General features: G+C 33.3%; 1 protein-coding gene across 1 annotated transcript in view; it reads right to left on the bottom strand.

Annotated features, from left to right (window-relative positions):
* Positions 1 to 12223, bottom strand: part of LOC106879436 (proto-oncogene tyrosine-protein kinase receptor Ret) — a 391429-nt gene that overhangs the window by 202056 nt on the left and 177150 nt on the right. Inside the window, exons 4-5 of the mRNA XM_014928991.2 lie at positions 8017 to 8276; positions 5872 to 6064 (exon numbers count right to left, since the gene is read on the bottom strand). Coding sequence (XP_014784477.1) covers positions 5872 to 6064; positions 8017 to 8276 — 453 coding nt within the window. The remainder of the gene's footprint in view (positions 1 to 5871; positions 6065 to 8016; positions 8277 to 12223) is intronic.

Below are 12223 nucleotides of genomic sequence, written 5' to 3'. Positions count from 1 at the left end.
TATATGTATGTATGTATATATATGTATGTATGTATGTATGTATGTATGTATGTATGCATGTATGTATGTATGTGTGTAGGTATGTATATGTATGTATGTGCGTGTTTGTGCGCACGTTTAAAGCGGGGGCAGAATAGTGTAACTTGAACACACACATAAAGCTATGAAATAAAGTATATTGGGTTGGAAACCCTTTCGTAAGAAAAATCGACAGCGGCCCGTTAAGACTATGTGTGTGTGTGCGTGCGTGTGTGCGTGTGTGTGTGTGTGTGTGTGTGTGTGTGTGTGTGTGTGTGTACTGGTATGTGAGAATTTATTTAGATCCTTGAGGGTCAGTAAAGCTGAGATAAAATTCCCTCATATCAAAATACTTCGAATTTATTGGCTCATTTCTTAGATTCGATATTCGAACATCTTATTCAAAATTATTTTTTCTCTTTGTTTGATCAATGTTTATTTTCATGTAGTAAAAGGAAATATTTGTGAATATAGAAATCTAAGACATGACCAATGCACAACCATAGTTTACAAAAATATAAATGACGTAGAGGAAAATATGCTTCTACCGCTTGATGGACTTACAATCATAAAAATCTAAAACTGGCTGAATCGTTAGCCGACCGGATAAAATTCCTAGCGGCTTTTCGTCCTTATGTTCTGAGTTCAAATTCTGCCGAGTTCGACTTCGCTTTCCATCCTACTGGGGGGTCGATAAAATAAGTACCAGTTGAAGACTGGATTTGGTTTAATCAACTTACCACCTCCCTCGAAATTGCTGGCCTTGTGCCAAAATTTGAAGCCAATATATTGCTTGTATCAATTATTGTACATAATTTTTTTTTATTCTGAATAAATGTATTAAATTTTTAACCGTCTGTTGAACGGACCCCAAACATATCATTCAACAAATTTTAAGAGGAAGCAATCCCATGAAAATTAGTTAGTCTACTTAATTCTAGAATATCCAAGAATACGAAATTTATAGTGGAAAATTCTTTGATATGTGAAAAAGTATTGAGTTCTTACTCTAATTAATTCATGACAATTTGCACAAATAACAATTTTATAATCTCCGTTTCAATCACTACATCACATATTCTTTTAGATATGAAGCTAATAAATAGCTTATGAAATAAAATAAATCATAACGTATAAATGAACTATATTTCTTTTAACTATAAACCAATGAACATACATTCATTTATATGAAAGAAAACACAATATAACACATACATATTCATAAAATAAAGAGGCATAACATACATATGACTTTAAAAAACATAGCCGAACACAAGATACGGCGAAGGCATTTAAAAATGAATGATTATCAAAAATATTTCATCTTGCTGACATTTAATAAATATCACTAGTTATAAAAAGGACGAATGTAGGGGCATTGGTGATTTGACTTTATCTTGAAAGGGATCTAAAGGACAATAAGTATATCAGTGGTCTTTAAATATCTTCCAAAAGTACTTGAAACAGGCCAACATCATTAGCATTACATGCCTATAACTTTTGAAGCCAAAAGTATAGCTACGATTGCTTATTATTTTTCAATATCCCTTTGCACAGTAGCACAGCTTTAGATATATTTCTCATATTGTCTATAACATATCTCTTGAGATATCGTGCAATACACATCTTCTGTATAATTAACGAAAAATTATTCATTTATGTGTCTGAAGAATTCCTGACGAATTTTAAGTAACATAAAATAGCTTTGTTATTTACTAAATTTACACTAACAATAGAGCATGGGGAAAACAATTAAAGTCTATTTACTGGATGGAAGAACAGACATTCAGATAATATAATTCCCAATCTCTCTTGTTGCACATCGTACAGCAACTATGGCACAAAAATCTTCACAAAATACTCACAGATACTTAGAAAAATAAAATTACATCAAATCGTCATATTAATAAAAAGAAATTAATTAGACATATCTTTGGAATTTTTACAATAGACCGAGTTCAAGTTATTATAGAATAATAACATGTTTGTTCATTCTTATACATTCAGGTATCTATCGTCCATCTACTCCTCCCAGTTAGGTTTCTTTGTAGAACAAATACACAAAGACAACGAAGCTTTTTTTAAAGATTGCCTGAATGCAAATGTACCAAGAGTTTTATGGTAATATTTCGGCGGCGAGCTGGCAGTATCATTAGCACGCCGGACAAAATGTTATACGGCATTTCGTCCATCTTTATGTTTTGAGTTCAAATTCCGCCGAGGTCGACTTTGCCTTTCATCTTTTCCGGGGTCGATTAAAAATACAAAAAGCCAGTTGAGCTCTGGGAGTCGATGTTATCGACTTACCCACTTTCACAAACTAGCTGACCTTGTGACAAAATTTGAAACTAATATTTCCGCTTACATATTATATATTGTTTGAATTAAAATTGTCTACTTACAAGTTACATATTGTTTGAATTAAAATACTTTCTAAATGTAATTATAACAATATATAACAAAAATTAATCTTTTAAATACGATACTACGAAATTCCCAGATTTTTAACCTTGTTTCATGGTTAGAGGCTTACACCAAGGTACGATCGTTTCCATTTCTGATTATCATTAAGTGTCTTATTCTGAAATCTATAACAGAACTTTAGAGTGGATTCAAACTCGAATTTTCACTTTTAAACGATAATGCTTTAATGAGAGGAATGAGAGAGAGAGAGAGAGAGAGAGAGAGAGAGAGAGAGAGAGAGAGAGAGAGAGAGAGACAGACAGACAGACAGACAGACAGACACTCACACACACACACACAGATGGATGGACTGATTGATGAATGAATGATTGATGGATTGATTGATTGGAATTTATTTTTGATATTTATTTTAATAAGAAAAACGAAGCCAATCATTAGTGATATTTCAAAGACACTGACAACATTTTCCTTATAAAAATTAATTTAATACAATACTTAAATGTACTAAATATTCTTTCAGTTTAGTTGATAGACATTTGTGTGTTTTCACATGAAACACGCACTCATATATTTATTGATATGTAGCTTCGAATAAAAACAAATGGACTGATAGTTACAAGTATGAATATCGCTATTTTCACATGCATGTGTGTATATATTTATATGTACATACCATCTTACACAAACGTTCTCAGGTACATGTGTTAGAGGCGAAAAATAATCGTAAAGAAGAATCAGCAAAAAGAGATGGAGGATTTGCTGTGTGTATGCAAGATGGCTTACAAGATGCAAGTCTTTTACGAAAATGAGAATAGCAACAATTGTAAAGAAATCTCGCAAGAGTAATCAGGTGTATTTGATGTGAATGAATTAGTTATGATGTGAACTGAGGTCACACCGTGGTGTTATTTAAAGTGGCAGTAGTGGTGATTCAGGAAAGATAAGGATATTGCGTATCCGTTATCAATGTAATTTCTCTTGTTAAAATCATAAGAAACATCAACATATAATAAAAATTCCTTGAAATATGAATGTAACTGAATGCATGTTAATAAAATTATGATACTGGAGCGTTTGATTAAATGCTGTGCGGTTACCTCGAGTTCCAACAAGGAGGAAGCATTTATACAGGATAGAGTTACGACTACATTTAGCCCCCTGCTGCATTGAAATAATATTATATGTCCCTGCGTTATATTAGTAAATAACTCCATACTTACATTAATGCATGAAAGAGAACCACTAGTTGTTTCAGGAATGCAATTGTCGGATATTTCGACAAAGAAAATTTGTGGTCTTAATTATCTCCTAAATCTTCGAAAAGGCCTCATTACAAAGGGATTGAAGAGGAAACATGACGTTAAGGTTAACAAAGAAATATTCAATATTCCCATATGTGTGTGTGTGTGTGTGTGTGTGTGTGTGTGTGTGTGTGTGTGTGTGTGTGTGTGTGTGTGTGTGTGTGTGTGTGTGTGTATATGTTGATAGTTTCGGTCTCGTTTTCAGATACATAAAACAATTAGTTGGCTATTGGTGTATACAAGTGTGCTAGTTTAGATTAGATCACAGCCATTCGGTTTCAAATTATAGTTTATGCATCGAGATAACAGATAGGGTGCTATTGCAGGAAAAGAAAAATAAATGCATCTTTAAGGAGATGAAATGTATCTTCCTTTGTTGGAAAGCATTTATTGAAAGACGCTTCGCAATATTCACAACTATTTTTATATATATACGAAACGAAATTGCAAAGCAGCAGAATTCAATATCATATTAAGATAATCAGTAAAAATAACAAACAGCATTTCAATTAAAGTCATCAGCTTGTTCATTAAATACTTGTCTGCTTATCTGTGCAATCACTGCAATATCAAATCCATCAAATCAAACTATATCTTTCATCGCATTCTTCTAGAGCAAAGAGTTCATTTATATATTATTATACATAAATTTATCATTAATTAAAACTTGATTGTCACTTGTGTTCAGCTAACTGATATACTTCTTTTTTCTTTGTTATACTATAAAATAAATGGAACTGACATTCAAATATACATGGCTGCATGGTTATGAAGTTTGTTTCGCGACCACGTAGTCTTGTTTTGATCCGACAGTACAGAGCCTTACGAAAGTGTCTTTAGTCATAGTTTTGGTCTGACAAGATTGGGAGTGAAATGAGGTAGAAGAAACATATGTAGAAGTCCATCGTATATTATTATTACTGTTTTATTTCTCAGAACGTTCGGTCTTGGTTGTTCTGGCAGATTCTGTGGGAGCAGACAGTAGGCTGGTGTCAGAGCTCTCACAGTGTATCTTTCCGCACATTATAAGCTTTGATATTTGGCTGTTAATAATCGTAGAAGACATTCAACATCCAAGTACCAATCTCAAAATCATAGCTGTCCCCAGCAGAGCAGCTTTTGGGCTTGCTCTTCTCTCATATCAATTCCGATTTCTTTGACATATTTCTCGAAACTGGTTGTTAGTGCTCCGAGTGCCCCTACAACTACAGGTATGACTGATACTCTCCTCATAGTCCGCGTTCTTGCAATTTCGTCTTTTAGTAGTCTGTACTTTTCAATCTTTTCTAGTTCTTTGTCACTCCTGCACGCATCTCCAGGTATTACAATATCTATAGCTTAGTTTCCTTTTTTCCTTTATCTATTCATTTAAGTCCCGCGAGATCAGCTTTGTCTCTCATCTATTAGGGAACGATAAAATGAAGTATCAGTCAATTATTGGAGTCGATGATATTGACTAGTATCCTCCTTTCAAACTATTGGTTTTGTGTTTAAATTAGAAATAGCCATATATATGTGTGTGTCTACAAACGTGTCTTTCGGTGAAGTATACGGGTGAAAGATGTAAGAATTGGCTAAACAACTGATAAGTCTGTAATTTAGAACAACGTTCATTGTAGAATTTGTTTAGTCGATTTGCCCAGGCAATTTATTGTCACTGTCACCTTCCAAATGAATAAGTAGTAGAAACAAAATAAGATAAAAATGAAGAAATAATTGGCCTGTTGGATACCAGTTAACAAAATATAATATAAAACAACGATAAGTTTACTTTTCCCACTATCGGTTTATTGTGCTATTCTTTTTAGTGTGAGATCATATAATAATGCAACTATGACATTGTACGAGAAAAAACATACTGTTTGAATACATTTGCAAGTAAACTATCTAGTTTCTATAAATACTGCTGGATAAACCGTCAATGGGATTCGCTAACCTTGAGTATTTATACACACTTCTACGTTGGTGTATGTTTTGTGAGACATGCGAAAAACAAAAGGTCTAAATATATTTCTGAAATCGTAAAAAAAAAGAAAAGAAAAGAAATATCATAAGAAAACCATTAGGAAGTAATTGAAAATACATATCAAATAAATAAATTTCTAAATAAAGATAAGAATATTATTACCAATTACTGCTGCAATACTGGTTGCCGTGGGGCTATTCGCAACAGGTTTTTGGTCCACTAGTTGCCCATGGTGAAATTCTCTCTTTGTAATATTTTTTACAATGCCAAGAGGGTCGTTTCGTGCTGTGACTTCGTATTCATCAGCTGTTGCCATGTCTCGGTCAGTTACCACGGCAGATAAGCTTTTGATAGTCTGAAATATACATCACTATATGAATATCTGCAATAAACAATCATACAAGCAAAATGTCAAGAAATCACAAGAAAATATCAGCTCAGTCGGAGAAACTAACTGGAATTTTGTCAGAGGACAATTTCAATTTTACTATAATAACAGAGCTGTTTACTGTTAATGGCTGTTTTATTTATTCATTGCAGTAATCAAAGACATATATGCTCCAGCGTGCTAGCCATTTTCAGTAAAGTAACTTCGCTCATTGGTTAATTTTTCTATTACATGTTTATCTTATTCGGAATGAGAGGAACGCTACAATTTTTACGTTTCGTATAATGGATATTTTTCATATTCTGTGCACAAAAATCATGATACAAATAGAAAACAGATTCAATTATTAAGATTCTACTATATCATTTAAAAAACGTTTGTTGTCCTCATTCTTATATAAATATCATTTTTATAAGATACAGGAACAATTAATTTACGTGGAGATAGCTCGGAAACAACATCTTGTTAGTACTTATTTTGTCCTTTTTTTTGTCATGGATAAAGTTAATGACAAACTTAAGCTAAACGAAATAGCTAGAGACGTAGTGGATACTTATTCAGTCTGAATGCGATGATATGGATGATAAACACATACACATACTACATACATATACATACATACTCACATACATACACATATACAAACATATATACATACATATATATGTGTGTGTGTGTGTGTGTGTGTGTGTGTGTGTGTGTGTGTATAGTTAGAGACTGGAGGTGAGATATAATATAATTAATTGCTTTCCAGACAAATGTGATTAGTAAATAAAATTTGTAACAGATACACGATGTGCTACAACTGTAGTTTAGGGAAAGCTTCGCGTGAATTTAGTGTACCACTTGTCTGTCTGGTAATAGCTTTTTCACATTATTGGCGTAGTATATTGTGTGTGTGTGTGTGTGTGTGTGTTTGTATGTGTATGTGTGTGTGTGTGTGTGTGTATCAAGGGTTGAACAGACAGAACACAACAAGGAGAAAAAGTTAGACGAAAGGAGAGCAAACGGAAAACTAGACGAAAACTTAACGGACGAAGAATATAGACAAAAACACGATACACGGAATAGTTGCAGCTGAGTTTTCCTCGTCAGTCAATGAGCCAAAATATCATCGTGATTTCACGCTATTATCATTGAGATCACTCAATCTTGGAGGCGCCAGTGTTGCTTTAAGCTACTGAGAAAAAGCTAGCGATTGTATACAGACGAAGAATTATGCATGTATTACAGCACGAATCCTTACGGCTATATACAATAGAAGACAAAAATAATTATTATTATGCAAAAACAACAGAAAGAGCTGTGTAGCTATCGAACGAACTTATTGGGGGTGCGCAGGATGAAATGGAGTAAGTTCTAATGGATGTAACAAGAGTCCAGACAAGCATGACCAGTTTGGTCAAAGGCAGGGCAAAAAAGAGCAACACCGCCTTCATCGGACACCGGTCACGTGGTGGGGAAAGGAAATATAGAGCGGGAGAAAGAATAGGATACAGAGAGGGGGTGAAGGAGCAGAGAGAATGGAGAAACAGGGTGAAAAAGAGAGAAGAGAAAGGTACGAGGAAGGCAAGCAGGGGTGAAAAGAGAGGGTAAGAGTGGAGAAAAGATAGAGTAAGAGCATAGGTAAAAAGAGATAGAGTATGAGGGAAAGAAGGACAGAAAGAGAGAGAAAAGAAAGAAAAGGAGACAGAGAGAGAAGACAAAGGTAGAAGGGAGGCAAGTAAGAGCGGAAAGGGAGAATAAGAGTGGAGAAAGAGTAGAGAGAATTAAGAGTCGCACAATAGATATTCAAGGAATTTTTTCTACAATAAAGTAAACAAACAGGATGTGTAAAAAATATGTTCATCAACAAAATTATATCCCATTCAAGAATAGTCTTTATGCCCGTTTGTATGAATACTTTCTGAAATGTTTACCTCCGCTGGATTAATTGTTCTTTGAAAATGTTGTAATGTTTGAAATAAAGGTGGGTTATCATCAACGTCACCGACAATCACTCTAATGTTTCTTTTAAATGTAGAAACTTTTGGGGTTGGTAGATGTACCGTACATAAAATAGTGAAATGTAATTCTGCAGTGTCCTCGCGATTTAAAGGTGATTTTAAATATAAAAAAGATGTATTTTGCTGCACTTCAAAGAAATCTTCTATATGCATTCCATTCCTGAGATTTGTTGCTGAAAAGAGTAAGAAAATATGTTTAAAGCTTCTTCATAATCATGAACAAAATTGTGAAAATTTGACTCATCAACATTAAAAAAGTAATAAACTTCCATCCTAAGAATTGTCTAATGCTTAAAAATACTATACTGTGTTTATGTATTCACTCTATAAAATGTTGATTATATCTCTCAGGAGATATAATAAGCTCTTCAGCCATTGATCAATTGGCAGCAAGTTCCTGTTCGCTTAACTATATCTAAATACAAAACTTAATTACTAAATGTCATGTAAGCAGCTGTCTACAGAAGGTGTTTATTAGGTGATATATTCTTATGATTGCTTATCTAATTATCGAATTGAAACACGGAAGGAGCTCTAGATCACTGATATTTAATAGTTTAAGTAATTCTACATAATGATAGTTAAAAAGATATCTGCGTAATAAATCGGGCTACAATGCAGAATCCGGACATGCAGTGACAAAAACAAACTGATAAAATCTAAAGTTTGATACCAAGAAACCACACTGAGATACGTTAAATATTTGAGTATCAATGTTAAACTGTAGTTTGTGTGAGATCTTTATTAAGCAAACTAAATATATTTATCTCAAATAAAAATAGGTTTTATATATTGTAGCATAATAACGTTTCGATAGTTAAGTATTTCTACAATATTTCCAAATCTACCCCTATACATCATTTTGCAAATAGATCAGAAAATTTATGCACTTGTTAAAGACACAAGGCAGAATACTTGAAGTCAGAATCACTTTTAGAAATAATATTTTATGATCAATATATAAGATTTTACTGATCTAATATTAAGGACGTATCAAGTAATTAGAAAGATATAGAAGGAATTCTTGTTGTATCAAGAGCATAACAATTATTATAACACAATAAATTCTCTTACAAAATAAACATTCCATACCACCCAGGCTTCTAATAACTTTGGGAAATGTTTAAGCGTCACAACTCCAATTTATTGCACTCCTTTATATCTAGGATAAGTAACTTATACCTTCCATGTAGTGTTTATAGCATGTTAGGCTTGGTAATGGATATGCTACATATGGCATTAAACATGTTTCTGTTAGTAGGGTATACATTTGTATTTATGTCTTTACGAGTGCATATAAAATTAGCTTATATATACATTTGTGCATGATGGAATTGCTCGAAACGAAGCGATAACTGTGACTTATCTCACCAGAAACTAAAAGAAACCATTTTATTGGGCTACAATACGTGAAATACGAGATTTTAACAATCCAAAGGCCTCTGTCGCTTATCTCCTTTTCTAACTATGCCTTTTATTTCATTCATGCATTTTATTTTATTTTGTCTCTTTTCATTGTGCTTTCGATTTTCTATTAATGAAATTTAGTTTGTTGGTTGTTTATAATTTTTAGCTTCGTTCTTTGATTCTTGTCACATGATGTTTAGATATTATTGATAGGTGCTTTTTTAAGTTAGCATAGTCACTATTATTATTGCTTGTAGAGAACAAATAGCACGTGTCTTAGCCGAGAAACATTAACCTGTATAGTTCTTTCTCTGTTTTAAATACGCCGATTAAAGTAGAGATAGAATGGAAGTAGAAAAGAATTAGAAAAGTGTGAATTATGAAGAGAGTGAGAGGATGTGTCATACGAAGGGAGGTTATTCAAATTGAGTCACATTGGTTATACGTGAACCGACATACATAATGAGTATATGCGCACACACATATCACTGAATGGCTGTTTTAAGCTCAAAGTAAGATTCAAAGAATTAGATATCTATTCGCTGTATTTTCGAAAAGGGAAATGACGGGGTTTATATATTCAAGTTTCGCAGTTTGTGTTCCGTCAGCTATTACAGCTTCCGGAAATTTAATCAAATTGTTGACAGCTAAATCAAAGAAACCTTGTCTTCTCAAATATGTAGTGCTTGACATCATGTGGCAAGAGGGTGTATGCTGCGGTAATAATGCTGGAGTAGAACAATGTTATTACTGATATCACTTTTTTTTACGTCGTTTGGGAGATGAAAATATGATCAATGTCATTGTTAAGGAAGTAAAACAAGATATGTATAGTTAATGAAATTGAGATGACATAAGGAAAATAGGAAAGAAGACTGTGTTATAGTAGAGCAGCGAATTGATTATTTGAGTCGGAAGTATCCACGTCAAAACATGCTCTCGGAGATCACTCTGAGAGAAAAGTATGAAAAACAAGACGTAAGAAATGAGTGGAGGTCCTATATTGGTAACTTAAATAAGAGGTTTTCTTATCGAAAGCTTTTCCATGTCAAGTGTCGTAACATTGCTTTTACCGGAGTTATCAAAAATGCTAGAGCACCGGAAAATGATATAGAAAAGCATGTTTCAGGCATATTCGACCCAACAAAAACCGAGCTGGTGGTCCCTAAGAAGCTCATGAGCAGTTCAGATTTTTAACCGAAACATATTGTTTTGCATTGCTGTTTATCACATAAGTCTTGATCATGTGCTGAACAATTAACTTCGGATGGTAATCTCGGAATTTCGGATTCCATCAACGTGCGTGGCACTTTGGCATGTATCATCCATCTCAAAATTGACCTACATTAAATGAGGAGATTGCATTGCCTGAAACAAAGCTGTTGTGAAGCCATCGAATGAACCGGACTTGTGATTCGAAGCTTTGCCATTTGTGTAACGAGAATTTCTTCTTTCTTTGTGTGTGTGTGAGCTCAGTTACAGATAACGGTATGAGTAATACATTCTGGTGATGAGACATGAACAATCCTACGATGAAACCGACTTGAGAGACCTGCAACACACATACGAGTGCGTGCATGCATGTATGCACTATTCATGCACAAACATTAATTTAGGGAATATGTTGCTACTAAAATATTGTTTAGTTCCTGAAAAGAGGGTTTCATGCAAACTCTTATAAGAGTTTAATTCTACGTTCAAAATGTTAAATGCTCGTGTATAATTTGACTAACTTTAAAATATTGAACTTCAAGGAAATCCTCGTTAGCATACTGCAGTAATAGGTGAAAGAAAAGAGTAAGCAGAAAAAAAACATCAAATAAAGTTTATTTAAAATATTTCTAACGGATGAAAGCTTTTATAACCCTGAATATGACAAGTCTATTTTAGCCAATTTCCCCCTTAAAATTTGTAAATCTCAAACTATTCCTATGAACTGTTGCTTCGGAGAGGTAAAGTATAGTTGTTAAGATGCTAAAGAAATGTAATGAGTAGTGGGGCTGCCTTTGGTATTTATTGAAATACCTGAAGGTTACCTGACATGCCTCACAAGTAAATTGTTCCAACACTTCTGTCAGATATTTTTACTCACGCTTTTGGCCATACTACATTAAACACTAAATGCCATCCTCTCGGAAATGTCACATATCTAATGCCTGTTACACATTTTACTTCGATTTGTTGTTGTTGCACTTCATATATTTGTCATGGTTGAGTTGCTAACATTTTGGTGTTAATTTATTGCATTGCCAGTTTTGTTGTTAGGTTTCTGTTCTTGTTGCTTTGTTAACATTTAGAATAATGTCGCTATAGTTGTTGATTATCAAAACTATTTGGTGTTTTTATTAATCCTATTAGTGTCATTATAAACATTTTATTGTTTTCGTTACATTTCACGCAGGTCTCGGATTTTTTTTTTTTTTTTCCTTCTGTTGTTATTTTTATTGCCGTTGTAATAATTTTGTTTAAAGTCTTAAGTTACTTTATCGTTAAGAAGGAAACATACGGTATCTCGACAACTATGTCAGAAGGAGAAAAACATAAATCTAATTTTAAAAATTCTCATTAAATGTCGAGTACATTCTCTTTCAATTCTGGTATGAATTCTTTAGTTCAGTGTTCTAAGTATTTAGATTTCCTTTTTAACTCTTTGAATATCAAATATAGTGTGATAAAATGAAAAATTGGATCTTTTCTGTTTGGTTGCCAGCGG

This window comes from Octopus bimaculoides, chromosome 2, assembly GCF_001194135.2.
Source record: "Octopus bimaculoides isolate UCB-OBI-ISO-001 chromosome 2, ASM119413v2, whole genome shotgun sequence".
Taxonomy (NCBI): Eukaryota; Metazoa; Mollusca; class Cephalopoda; order Octopoda; family Octopodidae; genus Octopus; species Octopus bimaculoides.
Note: the sequence above shows the minus strand (reverse complement) of the source record. Positions and strands in the feature narration are given on the sequence as shown.